This window comes from Sinocyclocheilus anshuiensis, unplaced genomic scaffold (genome assembly GCF_001515605.1).
Source record: "Sinocyclocheilus anshuiensis isolate Anshui unplaced genomic scaffold, SAMN03320099.WGS_v1.1 scaffold218, whole genome shotgun sequence".
Classification (NCBI taxonomy): Eukaryota; Metazoa; Chordata; class Actinopteri; order Cypriniformes; family Cyprinidae; genus Sinocyclocheilus; species Sinocyclocheilus anshuiensis.
In genome coordinates this window covers 1,012,187-1,032,681 of record NW_015547665.1, presented here as the reverse complement: position 1 = coordinate 1,032,681, position 20,495 = coordinate 1,012,187, and the positions used below count along the sequence as shown (strand labels likewise).

The window sequence follows — 20,495 nt, the reverse complement described above, 5'->3', positions numbered from 1 at the left end:
TTTTGAAAATGAAAAAAAAAAAACATTGATAAGTCACACCCGTGTGTAAGCTGCATTTTATTTGTACATTCAGTACAACTTTCCAGTTGAGTGTGACAGTGGTGTTCTATTCTGTTTATTAGTACAATAATGTTATAGTGGAAAGAAAATTTAAATAGATTCATAAAATATTATGGATAGAAGGATGGATCGATGGATGGATGGGTGGAAGGATGGACGGATGGATAAAAGATAGATCTGTTTCCTTGAGATATTTGCTGGGAATAAACGGGGTTTAGATTCTTAGAACAAGAGTAACATTGTGTGAGAGTGCATAAAATACAGAACAAGAAAAAAAGACCTTGTGATTCACTCATTTGATTCTGTGAAAAACCCTCCAAACCCGATGTGCTTTGACAAATATGAGTAGAATGAATGTTTTAGAAGGATTGCGGTGTACCAGGCTGATTATCTTGGATGTTTTACTGGATGTTTTTGTTTTACAAAACTGCAGTTTTGACTGCATTAGAGCTTCCGTATCCACCAACATATCTGATCACATTGTCTATAACTTAGCAAAATAATAGCTGTTAAAGCAGCACTATGTAACTTTTGGCGCTCTAGCGGTTAATAAACAGAACTGCACACACCCCGTGGAAGAACATTCCAGTTACATAGTGCTGCTTTAACCGGGCAGTTTAACAAACGAATGAAAACCTGTTGAACAAAACATTTAAGGACTTTAAAACTGAGAGGGTGGGATTTGAAAATTCCTGTTCGTTTTTACCCTTTAGGGTCATTTAGTGGAAAGTGATCCTCCATGCCCCACAGCAAATAGGAAATACCCATTTTAGCTACTGAGATCTCAGATAAGTAGCTTGCCTAAAGAAACTAAAACTGGCCAGGTGACATTCATAGGGTCGTTACTGTGAACTTATTTGTGTAAGCACATCAGTGTGAGTCAGTGACACAAAATGTAAAAGAATAAAATCAGTTTAACTTACATAATAGATCAAATCTGCTGTCTGTCGCAACACTTGTTTGGCAAAACACCTGGATAAATATCACTGAAATATGTCTGACAAATATGTGATACTTCACAGGAATTGCTATGCTTGTCAAGGGACACCTTCACACCTTACTCCACCCTTAAGTACACTGAAAAAGCAAATAAGAGCCTGTCAGCTCAGGAATCTCAGCTCAGAGTTCATTTAGTGCATCCTCTCAAGATACCTGAAATGAATGAAGTGTTTAAAAATAAGTAATTAGTTTACCAGTCTCCCACGCTCATATAGCACACTGAGTAAATGCAACATCACCGCTGGTATGTAGAGCAACAGAGAATGCTAAGTCTTTCTGGAGATCAAAAAGTAGAGCATGGTATTAGCAACACCAAGGTCATTTGTTCGATTCCAGATAAACTGATAAAACGTGTACCTTGAATGCAATGTAAGTCGCTTTGGATAAAAGTGTCTGCCAAATTCATAAACCGTTTCCATAAGAGGTTTCTTGAAGAGTCATCCTCACGTGTGTTTGTTTGGTATTGTGTACGCAGGGGGCATTTTGGGGCCTGATGGTTGGTCTAGTGGTGGGATTGACACGGATGGTTCTAGAGTTTGCATTCCCTCCACCCCGCTGCGGTGTTTTTGACCCTGCTCCCTCCGTCCTAAGGAGTGTCCACTACCTGCACTTTGCCATCATACTCTGCGCCCTCACTGCTATTGTTGTGGTGGTGATCAGTCTATTGACCCCTCCACCCACTGATGAACAGGTAAATGTCTCTCTTGAAAAATGTTTTCATGGATTTTTAGCTTTTCCCATAATACCTTAGTTTAAAAAAAAAAAAACATCAGAATTTCTGGAAACAAATTTTAAACCATTCCAAAAGGATCCTAATGGGAATGTTCTTTATTTTGTTTTCCAAAATAAAACAAAAATGGGATCTTTCAGAACACGTACAGAAGTTACCAATTATTGGGACAAGATTAAAAATAATTTTACACGTTTAAATAATTAAATAATTTTAAAATTCTTGTTGCTTTAACTGCCCAGTCTCAACACAATAAAACCCACTGATGAACAGGTAAATGTCTCTCTTGAAAAATGTTTTCATGGATTTTTAGCTTTTCCCATAATACCTTAGTTTAAAAAAAAAAAAACATCAGAATTTCTGGAAACAAATTTTAAACCATTCCAAAAGGATCCTAATGGGAATGTTCTTTATTTTGTTTTCCAAAATAAAACAAAAATGGGATCTTTCAGAACACGTACAGAAGTTACCAATTATTGGGACAAGATTAAAACACGTTTAAATAATTAAATGATTTTAAAATTCTTGTTGCTTTAACTGCCCAGTCTCAACACAATAAAGTTTGTGGTTGGTAAGATTTTATTGTTTTTGAAAAAAGTCTCTTATGCTCATCAAGGCTGCATTTATTTGATAATGAATACAATAAAGACAGTAATATTGTTAAATATTATTACAGTTTTAAAAAATGTGTTTCTGTTTTAATATATTTTTTAATGCAAGCTATTCCTGTGATGTAAAGCCGAATTTTTTCAGCAGCCATTAGTCCAGTCTTCAGTGTCACATGATCCTTCAGAAGTCATTTTAATATGCTGATTTGGTGCTCAAGAAACATTTATTTGTATTATTAATGTTTAAAACAGTTTAATACGTTTGTATAAACCATGACACATTCTTTTTTTCAGGATTTTTTGATGAATAGAAGGTTCAAAAGAACACAGTTTATTTAAAATAGAAATATTTTGTAATAACATGTCTTTACTGTCACTTTGATAAATTGAATGCATCCTTGTTGAATTGAAGTATTAATTCCTATTAATTAATAAAGAAAAAAAAAACTTTCTGACCCCAAATTTTTGAATGGTGCTTTACTTGCTGCAGTATGTGTGAACCAGTATGCATTATGCAAACAGTAGTATGCTACATTGTTGTCACATGACCCATTATCTTAAATGAGGTTTTTGTATATTAATTGTATAATAATAATTAAATAATTACATATTGTATTGTTTTTGCCTCTGTATGAGTCTTAATCAATCCCTTCCTTCAGGATTTGTTTAATATTTAATTAATTAATCTAATACATTTATTTAAATCCAGACGTGTATTTGCAGTACATCATGTCTAGAGTGGCGTGTGTTTGATTTTGTTTCAGACGCTTAATCTTACCTGGTGGACTCTCCACAACAGCACTGAGAGAGAAATACCTCTACAGAAAGTAACTACACTCAGCCGCAGAACGGACGGTATGGAACACACACACACACACACACACACACACGTCTAGTTTACTATCCTTGTGGTAACTCTCCACAGGCGTAATGGTTTTTATACTGTACAAACTGTATATTATATCACCCTACACCTAAACTTACCCCTCACAGAAAGCTTTCTGCATTTTTACATTATCAAAAAAACTCATTTTGTCTGATTTATAAGCTGGGATAGAAAAACATGTACACACACACACACACACATCTAATTTGTTTCACTATATTAGTTGGATGTCTCATAGACTTCCATTGTTTTTATAATAACAATAAATGTTATTTTCTATCACCTAACCAGACCTCTACTGCTAAACATAACCCTCACAGAAATACTAGATTTAAATAGAAACATGATTTGGCTGATTTATACTGTAACCCTCATCAACTAGTAAGGACTAGTCAGTCTTCAACAGGTTTCACTATCTTAGTAAGGACATTTTTTAATAGTGAGGGCATTTTGGACCTCACAGGTACAGTACAGTCAAACCTGTACACACAACACACTAATCCAGCTTCCTGATACAGAACAGAGGTGGGAGAGGAGTTTACAGCATGATAGATCTCATGAGGATTGTTGTGGTCTATTCATCGGGGTGTGGTGCCGCTCTATATTTGTGTATCAGTTGACAAAACAAAAGTGTCTTATATGCGTGAGAACATTCACAAGGAACTGAGAAAAATACCAATTGTCATTTTCTTGGTTTTGAATGCAAGACAGCCTACTGCATACGGTGGATTATGTTACCAAACACAACATTAGAAAACTGTAATGAAGGTTAAAATGAAACATCTCAGCATTCAATCATGCAATATGCCATTTAATTCTGCTATAAAGCCTTTTAATTATATGAAGTCAGGTTTTCAAAATTGTTCCATGATAATACCTTGGTATTCTTTTAAAAACCTTAGAATACCATGTAAATCCCTTAGTTTATAAAATGCAATCATTCAGTACCTTAATATTTATCAAAGTATCATGGTATTACTGTACGATTCTCTTGCCAGTTAATTTCACATCCAATATTTTTGTTTCAATATAGGTTGTGAGTCTGTGCGCAGGGGTAAGTGTGTCCGCACCGCTGGGTTCTGTAGCCCTCGACCTGGCCGATCTGCACCTGGGACGCCACCTCCCGTTATTCCCAGCACCAGAGAAGATCCCTTCTGGTCTCGCTTCTGCTGTGTCAATGCCTTCATTCTCATGTGTGTCAACATCTTCCTCTATGCTTACTATGCATAACACACACCGCCACACACACATTTTTTTTTTTTTTTTTTTTTTTATATCTTTTCAAGCACACATGTTGAAACAAGCCAGAATAACTAAAATGAATTCACATGGTTTAAAATAAAATTGCAATCTTTGTTAAAAGCAAACAATTAAAACCATTGTGTTTTGCTTGTTTTTGAAAGTCCATGTCTGTGGTGTGTTTTAAAAGGTGTGAATGTTTCAAAATTTTTTTTTTTTTTTGTTAATAGGAATTCAACACTTAGACTTCTGTTAAAACCTTTGGAATTTTACTTACTACACAGCAATATTAAAATTAGAATTAAATTGATAAAATTAATTTTTTTAAATAAATAGTGATTTAAATCCAATGGAAACATGGTTCTGCAACTCACTGTTTTTCTTTTTCTCTAAAAAAATATAAATAAATATAAACCCACAATTTTGAGGAAAAAATTGCAAGTTTTTTCGCAATTCTAAATTTTTTTCTCAGAATTGTGAGTTTGCCTTTCGCAATTCTGTTTTTTTGTTTTTGCCATGAAATAAAATTTTAAATATAAACCCACAATTTTGAGGAAAAAATTGCAAGTTTTTTCACAATTCTAAATTTTTTTCTCAGAATTGTGAGTTTGCCTTTCGCAATTCTGTTTTTTTGTTTTTGCCATGAAATAAAATTAAAAAAGGTCTGAAGTCTGAATCATGTGACAAACTCAGAATTGTGAGGAAAAAGTCCCTAATTGTGAGATAAGAAGTCACAATTACCTTTTAATTTTTATTAATTTTTTGCGGAAAGAACGCCCATAAAATCCCTTTAAATTATTGGGCTACATAAGACATTTTATAGATTGTTTTAATAGTTGTTCAGTTAGCTTTACATATAATGCATTTATGCTCTACCTTAAAGAACTGTATATTTGCCTTTGTGAATAGAGCAACAAATAAATTGCCATGCGTTTTCTCACAGTGCACGCTAAAAAGGTAATACATTATGCTTATAGTAAGATCTTTTTATATGTTTGATAAATATGTTTGAATTGACTGGGGGGAAAAAAAATATGCTCATTTCTAGATACTCCCAAAGATGTGGGTGTAAATGTAACTGCAGTTTTGCTTCTTGGAAAAAAATGAACGGTGATTAAACTGTAATTTTCTGTACAGCACATCAATGACTGTGTATTTTGTGTCTGAATAATTATTTCAACAATAGCATGAGAGTAGCCATAGATTATATGATTGTAAGAACAGCATGTAGATTATTTTAAGAGAAGAAAATTAGGGTGGGTTATATGAAACGCTAACTGTTAAATATTTGTGGCTGTTCATGTTCAACTTTTTGTTTTCTCTTAAATTTATGTTTTATTGTTAATGTGCAAATGAAAAATCGATTCATTAAAATCACAAAGCAATGTGTAAACCAAGTGTTTTGTGTTTGAAGATTTGAAAACATTTTGGGCTAGATGTACTAATCCTCCTTTACATTTGGAATACAATTGGGAACAGCAAGTACAAGCAATACACATATATTAAATACAAGTTTATTTTTTCCCTTGAGTTGATAGTTCATAGACAGAATATTTGCTTGTACACATCCTTACATTATCATAAATTATTACAACTGACATTGCTATATTTCTACAAAAGTTCTAAATTTAAAATGTCTATCATCTGTTAAACAACATAAATAGCAATGCTGGCTGTTCAAATGTGTGCAGGCAATATAATAGATGTAAAGATGAGTCAGCACTTTGATTTTATTGCATTACATGTCAGAACAGAAGCGTTGCAGCAAAGCCTCTCTTGCTGATATACTGTGTATTTTACACATCATACATGTCAATATAAATAAAATCACATTGCTTGTTGTAAATAAACTGACCAGTAGAGAGTAATAATTATTTCAATTACGTCACTCAAAATGTAATATTAGCTTATTGCTTATTTTTTGGGTCATGTCGTAAATAGTACTAGAGTCCCAAATGTTTGCACATGGCATAGGTGGATCCAACATTTGTTTTCCATTAGAACATCAGTCAGAGGTCTTCCTGAACAAACATGTTAATGATAACAACGAAATAACTCCCTCTCACTCTAATAATAAGTATAGAAAAAGTTAAATTAATTTAATTTTAATGGTTTAGGAAATTAAATTAGCATTTTTATATAATTACTAGTAGTCTAAACAATTATTTATGGTAATTGTGTCAACACTACAGTAAAAAAATTTAAATCAAATAAATTAAAAGGGTAAAGTGTGTAATTTCTGTAGCACTAAACAGAATTAATAATAAAATAAATGCAATAGGCATCCTCGACACTGCCCAAATCTGCCAATGGATGATCAAATTGATAGCCCTGCCCCAAACTCACAGCATTGGTCGAGCAAATGTTATGATAGCACCACAACGCCACAGTATTTACAGAGAAATCAACATGCAAATGATTTAAAATATATAACGTCATTAGTAATCCTCAAAAATATGTTTATGGCATTAGCACAGTAAAGAAAAAATAAATGAATAAAATATGAAAAAATAAGAAATATATAGTAGGTCTGCTTCACTTGTGGTTGAAAAAAAAATGACATGATTTTTTTTTGTATTATCAATAAAAACATCAAGTGCAATGAAAAAATGCAAGGTTGATACTCCAACTCTAATGTCATACCTTGATTTGAAATGACTTGAAAGTATATGAAAGAAGAATAGACAGGAAGCTCAGATGATGGCTGATCAATGAGTAAATGACACCGAACTGTCACCCTTAATTGTTATTAAGAGTGTTACAAAAACTGGTTTGTTGACAAGTTATAACTGATTTCTGATTTGCTTTCTGAAAGCAATCAACAAAGGAGAATGCTGACCTTTGACACATAAGGTTGAATTCAAACCTTAATAGACCTTAATCACCTGATACACCGAACATTGACGAATAAGGCTTAGTTTACCTTCAGATTTATGAAGAGTGTGTGTAATTGATGAATATGTCTTGGGCTCTCATCCAATGAGTTTAGCTGTACAGGATGGTGACACTCATAGCTGAAGTTCAGTGGTAAATTGGCTGCACGTACTCTGGTGGAAACACGCCAACTCTTCCACGGCACCGCCCCCTCCAGCACTGAGCATCCGAACAGTCGAGCAGGTCAATGACATCACCGCGCAAGAAGCGTAGATGAGTTGCATGATTAGATGTGAAGTCAAAGAGGGCATGGGCATGACGTGGCCTCTGAAACAGAAACACACACAAATCACGGACATGACAAGACTGTGCACTGGATCAGCAGTCAAACAAAACATAGTCCTACCTATGAAAGCCTGTTTCCACCTCAGAGTAATAATACAATGTGTTATAAAGTCACATTTGGGAGATATTAAGCCAAGACTATGAGAAATAAAGTTGCAATTACAAGAAATAAAATAAAAATTTAGGAGAAGTTGCAATAGTCCTACTTAGGAGAAAATAATTGCAATTATTAGAAAAGAGTCCCACAAATAGGCTATGAGAAAGTTAAAGTTACAATTAAAATTTAAATAAAGTTGTAATTGTGAAATACAGACATAATTACAGTAAAAAAAGTTGCAATTATGAGAACAATTTCTCACAATTATGAGAAAGTTGCTACAATTGTGAGATGTAAAGACATGACTGTCAGAAATAAAGTTACAAAGGTGAGAAACAAAATTTCAAATAGAAGAAATAAAATCGAAATTTAGGAGAAATTAAGTTGCAATTGTGAGATAGTCATAATTACAAGAAAAAAAGTTGTGATTCCAAGAAAAAAAGTCACAATTGTGAGAAACAAAGTCACGACTGTGAGATATAAAGTCACAATTGTTAGAAATAAAGTCGCAAATGTGAGAAACAAAGTCACAATTATAAGAAACAAAACTGAAATTTAGGAGAAATTGTGAGGGAGTCACAATTCAATCAATTAAAAAAAGTTGCAATTCTGAGAAAGTTGCAAAACAAATTCAATGTTAGATATAAATATAATATTCAGCTATTAGATATAAAGGCACAACTGTCAGAAATAAAGTCGAAATTTACGAAAAATAAAGTTGCAATTGTGAAATACAGTCAGAATTCAGTTGCAATTGTGAGATATAAAGTCACAATTTATGAGAAATAAACAAATAAAATAACTCCCAAGTGAAAATGAACTTCCATAGATAACCTGTTTCCCTAAGCCCAACAGTAACCTTTAACTACCCTAAACTCAGCAATATTATATTGATAAAGGAGGGGTCACATTTGGCTCAAAGAGCTCATAACAAATATCAGCAACAGGATATGATTGCATGCTCAAGCCATGTAGCTTTGCATTTTGTATTAAGCCAAGAGATCAAAGTTTGACTTTATGCCCTTTATTGGTCAAACATCCTATCGCTTTGCAAATTTGCAGATTAGAGTTCACCAGAGTTAAACGTTGGCACCTCAGTAATGCTGTTCAATCCACAAAGATCATGTGCTCATGTACATGTGACTCTTACAGCTAATGATCCCTCAGGCTCTTTCAGGAAGACTGTTCTCTCTTTGGCAATGCTGTTGATTTTGTAGAAGTCCACCAGCTGGTTGAGGGAGCTGAAGACTTCATCCCATATGAAGAACTGCCCTAATCTATCTTTCAAAACCTTAAAGTGCTGCACATGGTCCCCGTAACTAGAAAGAGAGAGAAAAAGGGTTATTTACCTTCAAGATAAAGGGGTAGATCTTGGCTTGACTTGCCTGTTTATTAAATCGGAACATAAAAGTATTTGATTAAAAGTTTTGCCTAATAAATCACAGTTTGACATTACAGCTCTCAGCAAGTTCTTGAGTCACGATGTAAAAGAACAGTGTTAATAACTTTAATCAAATTAGACTCTGAACAAGTCTGTGCTTGTTCTCCTGTAACTAGATTAAGGAATATTCCTCTCAGACGATATCCATATGCATATCCTGTCAAGATGCAATAATACAATAAGACATGCATTGTCTTAATGTCCTGCAAGTATGTGAAAAATGTTTTTAAACCAATAACTGTTTTCCAAAAACATAATTATTAATTAGCATTAATATTTGCTCCTCTATTACACTTCAGTACATGCAGTATTTGATTGCTGAGTGCTAGAAATCAGTCAAGTCAAGTCACCTTTATTTATATAGTGCAATGTAATACATACAATAGTAAACACTCAGTTTTCCAGTAAAATTCAGTCCATCATTGATTCAGTGATGTCATCATCCAGCTCAGTTCAGTTCAAATAGTATCTGTGCAATCAAGTCGACAATATTGACAGACATTAAGTGTCCCCAACTAAGCAAGCCAAAGGCGACAGTGGCAAGGAACCAAAACTCCATCGGTGACAGAAATGGAGAAACAAACCTTGGGAGAAACCAGGCTGGAAGTCAGGGGGCCAGTTCTCCTCTGGACAGACGAAACCAGCATGGTATGGTTTAATCGTGCAGGGGACTTGTCTGGTTCCCGTGGTCTTGTGTCAGTGGCCATCGAGGTGACAAGGTCTTTGCAGGGGATCTGTCTCTGCGGCTCATCTAGTTGACACTGTCTCTGCTGACATTCAGGGCTGTCAAGGTCGTCTCTAGGTGCTGATCCACCATCTGGACTGGATACGGACTGAATCCGGGTGACTACAGTAATCTCAGAATAGGTTTCCGGTTCCGGTTGACTTAATTAATGCAGACTAATAATCCTTTAACAGATTTGAATTATATAAATGTGATAGTGTGTTATGTGTATGCCAGGTAAAAGAGATGGGTATTTAATCTAGATTTAAACTGAGTGTGTCAGTCTCCCGAACAATGTTAGGTCGATTGATCCAGAGTTTGGGCGCTAAATAGGAAAAGGATCTACCACCCGCAGTTGATTTTGATATTCTAGGTATTATCAAATGGCCAGAGTTTTGAGATTGCAGTGGACGTGAAGGACTATAATGTGATAAAAGCTCACTCAAGTACTGAGGAGCTAAACCATTCAGGGCTTTATAAGTAATTAGCAAGCTTTTTAAATGTATACAATGTTTAATTGGGAGCCAGTGCAGTGTTGACAGAACCGGGCTAATATGGTCATACTTCCTGGTTCTAGTAAGAACTCTAGCTGCATTTTGAACCAGCTGAAGTCTGTTAAGTGCGCAGAGCAACCACCCAATAAAGCATTACAATAATCTAACCTTGAGGTCATGAATGTATGAATTAGCGTTTCTGCATTTGACATTGAGAGCATAGGTCATAACTAAGATATATTTTTAAGATGGAAAAATGTGGTTTTACAAATGCTAGAAGTGTGGCTTTCAAAGGAAAGATTGCTATCAAATAGAACACCTAGGTTCCTAACTGATGACGAAGAACTGACAGAGCAGACATCAAGTGTTAGTGACAGTGTTCTAGGTTATTACATGCGGAGGTTTTTGATAATTAGCACATCTGTTTTTTCAGAATTTAGCAGTAGGAAAATACTAGTCATCCAGTTTTTTATATCAACTTTGCTTTCTGTTAGTTTTGCAAATTGGTATGCTTTGTCAGGCCGTGAAGAGCTGAGTATCATCAGCATAACAGTGAAAGCTAACACCATGTTTCCATATAATATCTCCCAAGGGTAACATGTAAAGCATGAAAAGCAGCAGTCCTAGTACTGAGCCTTGTGGTACTCCATACTGCACCTGTGATCGATATGATACCTCATCATTCACTGCTATGAACTGATGACGGTCAGATAAGTATGATTTGAACCATGCCATTGTAATTCCAGTAATGCCAACATAATTTTCTAGTCTATTCAACAGAATGTTGTGGTTGATAGTGTCGAACCACGATCGGATGATAAGAGCAGGTCATTTGTAACTTTGTTCAGAGCAGTCTTAGTACTATGATACGGTGTAAATCCTGACTGGAAATCCTCACAGATACCATTTTTTCTCTAAGAAGGAACATAGTTGTGAGGATACTGCCTTTTCTAGTATCTTTGACAAAAAAAATGAGATTGGTCTGTAATTAACTGATTCTCTAGGATCAAGTTGTGTTTTTTTAATGAGAGGCTTAATAGCAGCTAGTTTGAAAGTTTTTGTGACATATCCTAATGACAATGACGAATTAATAATAAGAAGAAGAGGATCTATGACTTCTGGAAGCACCTCTTTTAGTAGCTTAGATGGTACAGTGTCTAACATACATGTTGTTGGTTTAGATGATTAACAAGTTTAACAAGTTTATACAATTCTTCCTCTCCTACAGCAGAAAATGTGTGGAATTGTTCCTCAGGGGATCTACAGTGCACGATAGCTGATGGCTGCATGGTTATAATTTTATCTATAATAGTATAGATCTTGGAAGTAAAGAAGTCATTACTGCTGTTGGGAAATGTCAGCTCCTGTTGATGCTTTATTTTTCGTAAATTTAGCCACTGTACTGAATAAATACATAGGGTTGTGTTTGTTTTCTTCTAAGAGATGAAAAGTAAGCAGATCTAGCCATTTTTAAGACTTTTCTGTAGGAGGAAGTACTACCCTCCATGCAATACAAAACACCTCTAGTTTTGTTTTCTTCCAGCTGAGCTCCATTTTCTGGGCTGCTCTCTTTAGGCTGCAAGTGTGCTCATTATACCACAGTGTCGCACTGTTTTCCTTAATCTTCTTTAAGCATACAGGAGCAACCGTATCTAAAGTGCTAGAAAAGAAAGAGTCAATAGTTTCTGTTACAACATCCAATTTTTCTGAGCTATCAGATATGCTGAGGAATTAAGACAAGTCGGGAAGATTTTTTACAAAGCTCTTTTGTCTTTTGTGGTAGAAGTGATGGTTCTACCATATTTGTAACAAGGAGTTGAGTTTGAAGCTTTAGCTACATGGAGTATACACAAGACTAGATAATGATCTGAGATATTATCGCTCTGCTGCAGAATTTCAACGCCATTAACATAAATGATCATAAATGAAATATTACCAAAAGAAAGGTAAAATAAAATAAAATTACTTTGGAAAAAATATAAATGCAAGATATTGATCAGTCTTATAATGAAGATTCGACATAAATCATTCTACAGAAAAATACATTTGAAAACATGCTATTAATTGTTTTCTGTGTTAGTGAGAAATGTGCAGGCACTGACGCACACCCTGTTCCTGGGGCAGGTGTCTTTAATCACCCGGAAACTCCACCCTACCACACCTGCTTTTAACCTGTGTGGGTTTTGCTCACACACACACACACAGATAGATGCTCATCAGTCCACACAATACTGCATGGATCACTCTGCTTGTTCAGACAGAAATGCTGACAGAATGAGGAACTGCCTCAGGGATGTGGATTTGTGTGCGTGTGTGTGAGTTATACTGAAGATCATCAAAACAACAGGGCATGTTTAGAGAGAGCAAGACTGAGTCAGTACAATCACAGTCATTAGATATGACTTATACTAGACCCATATTAACAATTCTCAGACACAAGATCCAACTCAAAACTGTCTCACATTAATTTTCAGATTTTTGTGTAGCATTGTGGTTTCTGTATTTACATTGAGTTTTTAATCTTATAAGCCCAAAACAATACGAATGACCCTATTTATCATTTTCAATAGGTTCAAACTGCCTAAATATGCTACTATATTCAAAAGTTTGGAGTTGGTATGAGTTTTTTAATGTTTCTGACAGATGACTCTTATATGCTCAAGTTATTCCTTTATCCAAAATACAGTAAAAATGGCCAGTAATGTACTGTTAATTTACAACCCTTTACTGTTAATTTACAGCTTTTCATTTTTACAGTATGCTACCGTAATACTACCATGTAAATTAACTCAGCTCATTTGGGAAACCGATTGCTTCAAACAGTTTGAGTTTAAAAACTATTATTCAAACGGTGTTAGTACTGTGAACTTATTTAAATTTTAATGGAAAACAGTATTTTACTGTCAAAATGTAGTCGTTTTTTTACAGCAATTTTTAACAATGTAGTAAAATTTTGATAATGATTACAATACATTACATTTTTATTTTAATATAATTTATTTCTGTGATGATAAAAAATATTAATCTCCAATGTCACATGATCTTGACATACTTGACAAGATTTTTTTTTGTATACAACCTATTGTTACTATGAATGACATTTTTTTCTGTAAATCAATATAAAAATGTATGATGGTCATTACAGAAAAATGTAAAGCTGTATTAAACTTTTACTGTATTATTTTAATGCTTAAAAACCCTTTTTCGTCTTTGACCCATGTTCATTCCTGAATGATGATTAGTCAATACAGCATTCCAGCTGTGCTTAATTACACAATAATCTAACAACTATGACTATGATCCCCTGGGGGTCCGTAGACATGATATATAAATATTTTCTTAAATTTGTATGACATTTCTATTTGAATGAACATTTGCTGATGATCTTTCAAGCATTAATATGAATTAATGTTCCTAAAACAATTCTAACTGTTTTTACTCCAGGGGTCCCTGGGTTTGTAAAAGTTAATTTACATGAACATATAACGGATTATTACTGTATCTTTCTCTCTTACCTTCTCTTTTCTTTCTTGCTTTCTCTCTCCCTCTCTATCACTTACATGTAAACACACAATGAAACATCTGTGATTGCCTCAGGTACTCAGGCTTGTTAGGAAGCACTATGCTAATAATATCTGGCAGAATTGGATTCATTGTGCTGCGATTGTGTTGCAACTGTCCCTTGATTTCTCTTCGTATTTCTTTCTCTCTGTCTCAGTAGGATTTGACGTTTTAGGTCAGGTCTTCAGAGGTGTACAGCAAAGCGATCTAAAAATAATCTATGTCCACCCTCCCAACGCTTGCCAACATTTTCAATAGAATTCTAACATGAGCTGTAAATAAAAGAAAAGAAAAGGTGTTGATACTTAGGAATGCATTACTATTATTATTCTTTGTACTTAACCCTTACGAAAAATAAGTTTATTCAAGTGTGCTATTACTAGTACACTGATATTTGTATACTTACTACATAAAGTATACTTAAAAATATACTTGAACTTTACTTAAGTATATTTACTAAAATAAACTTGAAGTATACTACTTTTTGGTAAGGGTAAGCTTAGGGGGTTGTTCAGATCCATAATTATTATGCTCTAGTGCTGCACCATTTGTGCCACAGAAATGAATGATACCTGAAATCATAAAGTCAATTAATTAAAGGTGCTGTATGTAAGTTTTTGACTCTACTAAAGCATAAAAATACCATAATATGTTTGCAGATATTTAAGAAACATGCTAAGTTAACATATTTGTTTATCTGAAAAACAATGCTACAGTCTGTTATTCTCCTTTGAAAATGTGCGTTCCGGGCCGGAATGTCGGTCTCTGTTTTGGTTTGTGAAACCCGGCCACTGCCAGTTTACCCAATTGTATTTCGGCACCCCGGGTTGCCAGTTGGCGGGAAACACAGCGTATTTCATTTGAGTCATGGAAGCTGGCAAACGAAAGTGTTGGTGTCGTCAATCTGGCAACCTGCGTGTGCTTGAAGTCTGAGGAGGAGGGACCGGGTGAAAAAAACCCTCTCCAATATTTTTAATTTGGACTGCAATACCTAGTTCAACCACTCGGTGTCAATCCTACATACAGCACCTTTAAGCAATTGGCTTGGCAACAAGTGGACAATAAAACAGGTGAAAAATCTGACTAAGTCACATTTAAAGGTTTTCCTTAAAAATGTAAATTCTGTCATCATTTACTCACCCTCCACTTGTTTCAAACCTGTATGAGTTTCTTTCTTCTGTTGAACACAATAGAGAATATTCTTCAAACAGCTGACGGTAGCCATTGACTCACATATTTTTTCCCCCATAGTATTGAAGTCAATGGCTACCTTCAACTGACTGGTTACACACATTCTTCAGAATATCTTCTTTTATGTTCAACAGGAGAAATAAACTCATTCAGGTTTGTAACAACTATTGATTAAATGATGACAGAATTTTAATTTTTGGGTGATCTATCCGTTTAAAGTCCACAATATCATAGAAATTAATAGGCTCTTTTGACTTGGGCAGTAACCACCTAGCAACCACCCAGAAAGCAATAGCCTTGTAGAGGTTTCCTAGAAAGTGTTACGAAATGTACGTTTTGGTTGGAATATCTAAAAGGTTTCAGTTTCCACCTAGAGAACTCTGAACTGTTTAAATAGGTTCTGGAGTGCTGGGAGCAAAAAGATTACATCACAGCAACACACTACCATGCACTCCACTCTAATTAGAGTGTGTTAATGAAGAACCAGATAGGGTAACAAGGACACACATTAACACACACGCATATGCAAGTACACACATGTCCGCTGTCAACATTTGCAGCAAATGCAGAGAATAATAAAAAGCCTTATTAGTGAACATAGCATATGAAGTGTAGATGTTTGTGGTGTTCTGTATAGTCCAGTGAAGACAGGTTTCATTTGTAAGGGTGTGTCTGACCTGACAGACACGGAGAACTCTCCTGGTGTGCTCTCACTTTCCCTAATGAGAAACGCTCCACACTCCAGCGGTCTCAGACGATTTTCTGCAGCCTGCCGTGATATTCCACCCATAAACCACCTGCAAAATAAAGACTCATCTGTCAGTTCAGCATCATGTATATTTATGAATTGAAAGGGGACTACTGGTACAGTACACTTTAAAAATGATTCTTTAATCAAGTAAATAATGTTAAAAAAATATTTATACTGAAAAATTTTTTTTGTGGAATTTACTTAGAAAAAAAATTAACTCAGAAATTGCTAGAAAATTTCATGTAATGGCAAGTAACACTGAATTAAATGTGAAATTCTGAAGTCTGAAATAGTATTTTCTTGACAAAAAATTATTTACAATTATCTTAATTTACTACTGAAAAATAATTTTTTAAATGTTTATTGTAATACAGCTTTCAAGAACAGCATCTTTTAATTGAAAATGTTGATGCATTTTTTGTTCTATACTGGCCTACACTGAAAAATTGATTCGTGGTGGTTTAGTCCCAGTCTGTCTCCAGCATGCACCAGGCCATGAATAATTAATATGGTTGCATTGTTTGACCATTTGCCAGTTATATTTACTTTGTTGTTGTTGATTTGCACACAAATGATAAGTCTATTCCTCTGTTAAAATGGTTAGTTGGTTGTTTTTCGTGTCTGTGTTTCATGTGTTTTGAGGTTTACAATATGTGACTTTTGAAAGTATTTTATGTGGTGTTGTTGTTGTTTTTTGTTTTTGTTTTTGTCTCAAGCACTTTACTCTCCATGTACATTTTTATAGAGAATACATTAGATGAAGCACATAATATTGAATAATTTAGAATCACATAAATAAAAGGGAATAATCTGCAAAAAACTCATAAGATTTGAAGTTGAACTTGATCTAAACAAGCAGCTATTACATTTACATATATGCATTTGGCGTTTAGGCTTTTTACATAGCATTTAAGGCATATATTCTGTCAGTTTATGCAGTCCCTGGGAAATTAACCTATGACCTCGGTGTTGCTTGTGCCATGATCTTATATTTTAGCTACAGAGATGCCAAATTATTATTGCAATATAGCACATTTTCTAATTTTGCAACTTTAAGTTTTGTTTAAATGAATATACTTGCTTAAAATAATAAATAGGTGAATTTAACACAAAAAGCCATGTGAACTTTTTAAACCTGCTATTTAAGTTCTAAAAACATCTATTTTTTTCCAGGGGGATTTCAGAGGGATTGATTCCCCTTTATAAAATTTCTTATAGAATTAAAATGTAAGTTTTAAGAGGTTTGTGCATTGTTTTCTCACTTGATGTTTTAGTCCTTGCATGATGTATAGTGAAATGACATGTTTAATTGTGAGAACACGTTCTGCCATCTTTTGCTTAATAAGTAGCTTCAGCTGCATTTATCGTAAGCCAGCATTTGATCTCAATCAGTCCTATCTTTTTTTATCACGATCATGAATTTGAACTGGCTCATCCTTTTAATTCAGAATGATTGGTATAGGTTCTCAGTCATAAACTGCCATGTTTAGATCAGGCCACAGCATGTTTGTTGGGGTTTGGTCTGGACTTTGACTTTTGCTAATCCTCAATGCCTCACAAGGTTCTCAATCTTCCATGTCATGGTAAAACTGGAGGGTAAGGAAGTCCTTACTTAGCAGATGTCCTTACCTAGCAGTTTCAATCCTAGTCACACCATTGGGAAGGCCACACCCACAGCTGTTTGTGAGTCATGTGACCTCACATTGCGGCGTAATGCTGGGAAATCCTTCCTTCTTAAAAAAATCTTTTTTTTTTTAAGTCTGGATGATGCAGATTAATTCTACAATACAATCCTAAACCCAACCCTAAACGTGCTCCAGCTAGGCATCCAACAGCACCTTTCCAGCTGATGTAATCACCATCCACCTTGCCCAACACAAATACAACATTCAGAACCACGGAGAAAGCAACACCTACCAAATGCTTTGTGGACCACAGACTACTAGAGATATCAGACTTACAAATAAGGTAAAAGTGAAAAATATAAAATGAATGGATTCTGGAAATGTCCTACTTTCCAGTTCAGACAGCATCTCTGCAAAAAAAAAAGGTCACAATAATGGACTCTGAACATATGACTAAGCTGTCTTCACTTGAATTGTTCGTTTTTTTTATTATTGTATGGCTAGAACTAATATTTCCCTCTAAGAAAAGGTAAAATAAAGACTGCAAAGGTTTCCCAAAACATTACGACACCCCAGGTGAATAGGATCAAAATAATAGTTTATAGATATCAGTATAGTTCCCAATTTATTGATTACATTATGGATTCCAAACATTTTTGTAGTACAAATTTTCTGAAATGTGCAAATGAGGCATTATCTAATTAAATATGCAAATGTGCATGCATTTCCAAAGCATACATCTAAACATTGGCTAAAGCCATGTTCAAAATTCTTGTTTAATTGTGTTGACATATTAAAGTTTTTTTTACAGAAGCGGTTTTGGATATCTTTCTATCACCCCATAAATCAGAAAATACTGTAAAACAGCTAGAAAACATGTGTGATGTATGAAAACCATATAACTCCCAACCCCCACCAGGAGAAAACAACTCATTTTGAGAAAATGGCCTTTAATGAAAGTATTGTAATTGAAATACAGACACAAATGGATTAAGTGCAATAACATAAACACTTAAAAGTGTATTTTGGATGTTACCTTTCCACTAACAACATTACTTGTCTGAAACAACACACAATGAAAAGCAAGACTTGACTCAAAATGTAGCAGTGCATGGAAAAACAATGTTTTTGCTTGTAGTGATTTGCCTAAATGACTTTTGCCTTGTCATTCACATATAAGCCACTTTTGTCATGTGATACTTACGTGTGAGGTCTTACATTGATATAGTTCTTCGGTACATAGCCCCGCCTACCAAACAGCTCAGCTGTGTACCAGTTCGGATCATCATCCATGTTTGTCACCTAAAATAAGCATAAGATCAGTATTCAGATGTCCACTATCAGTTAGATATTTCTCCTCATTTAAGAATAGGGAAATATGAAAAAATAAATATTTTAAAATTAATGTTTTTAAATATATTTTTAAAATAAAAATATTGATATGTTTAAATAAAACACTTACTAAAAGAGATTAAATATGTTGTTTACTATTGAAATATTACCTTCAAATACTTCAAGTAAATATGTTATATCAAATGGGGTTCAGCTGACAAAAACATTTGGACCAGAACATTTCACTAGATCAGGCTATTTTAAGTGCATTTACCAAAGTAGGGTAATTGAATTTTCTGCATATGCTTTTCAGAAATGTTCTGCAATCATACTTTGACAGTTTAAATCTTAATAATTAAACCATTTGCTTAGGTAGTGGAAATTTAAAAGACTTTTCAAGTATCCATGGTAACTGTATGTAATTCCCCAGATAACATAATTTGGTAATCAAATAACTGACAATGGCAGTGTGTTTTACTGACTTTACCATATATGGTTTTCTGTTTTATAAAGTAGCCTATAAAATAATCTTCACACAAGAATTATCTTGTACTGTCCCATCCCACAAGCTGCCCAGCTACATATATCATCACCTAATCACACAGAAATCCTTTCTGAAATATATAACACCGATGCACACACTCCCACCAAACTGACTCACTGATCTAGTATTTTCTGCTAAGGTGCAGCATGCAGACTAGCATCCTTACAGTTTCATCCAAGTGTGCTCTATATCCACAGTAAACTATTGCATGCTCACTCAGACTCACCTTTAGGATGTCACCCTTCTGGAAACTGATCTCATCACATTCAGTCGCTCTGAAACTGTAAAGTGCCTCAGCCTCCATCGGAGAAAGAACAGAAAAAGAAAAGAAGAGACAGGCAGTGAAGTGGAGATGAGACCAGGGTGAAATCAAGAAAGAGTTCAGAGACAAAGGGATGAGAAAGGGCAAGCACAAATGGAAACAGATGAAATGGTAAAGGAGATGATTAAAAAGGATGGAGTGTGGAGATGTATAATGGAGAGGCTGATTGAGATGAAGAATGATGAGTAGCCTTCAGCGCAGAAAAACTGGAGCGACAAAAACATTAAGTGGAAAACTGAAGAAGCATAATGTTGATGGAGAATCTGAGAGAATATGTGTGTCTGCCGTAGTACAGCTGTGCACGGTGGGAATGGAGGGGGATGGAGAGAGAGACAGAGACAGAGAGAGAGTGAGAGAGAGAGATAGGGAAGTGAGAAAGTGAGAATTAAAGTGGCTTCACATAAATATTTTTTCATCACATGCTTTCGATTCAATTTTTCAAATGCCTCAGATATAATGATATATAATATACACTAACAAAAATAAAGGTCAAAACCCAAAAACACTTGAGTGAATTTGTTTCTTGTCTTAATTCAATCCAACAATCGGCCAGATTAATCGGCCAACGCGGTCCAATCTAGTAATCATTATCGGTAAAATCCACTATCAGTCGACCTCTTATATATATATATATATATATATAAAGAGTATATTTAGTCTACAAAGAGTATA

General features: G+C 34.6%; 2 protein-coding genes across 2 annotated transcripts in view; one reads left to right on the top strand and one right to left on the bottom strand.

Annotated features, from left to right (window-relative positions):
* slc5a10 (solute carrier family 5 member 10) overlaps positions 1–4,527 on the top strand; it is a 30,800-nt gene extending 26,273 nt beyond the window's left edge. Inside the window, exons 13-15 of the mRNA XM_016504895.1 lie at positions 1,535–1,750; positions 3,162–3,252; positions 4,317–4,527. Coding sequence (XP_016360381.1) covers positions 1,535–1,750; positions 3,162–3,252; positions 4,317–4,513 — 504 coding nt within the window. The 3' untranslated portion in view covers positions 4,514–4,527. The remainder of the gene's footprint in view (positions 1–1,534; positions 1,751–3,161; positions 3,253–4,316) is intronic.
* Positions 4,528–7,062: 2,535 nt separating this feature from the next.
* Positions 7,063–20,114, bottom strand: LOC107702513 (GRB2-related adapter protein-like). The gene is made up of 5 exons (XM_016504854.1): positions 19,728–20,114; positions 18,830–18,927; positions 15,927–16,046; positions 8,989–9,157; positions 7,063–7,723 (listed from the first exon to the last, which is right to left on the bottom strand). Exons 1-5 carry the CDS (start codon positions 19,803–19,805, stop codon positions 7,544–7,546), a joined length of 645 nt encoding a protein of 214 aa, XP_016360340.1. The 5' UTR covers positions 19,806–20,114; the 3' UTR covers positions 7,063–7,543.
* Between the last annotated feature and the right edge of the window lie 381 nt (positions 20,115–20,495).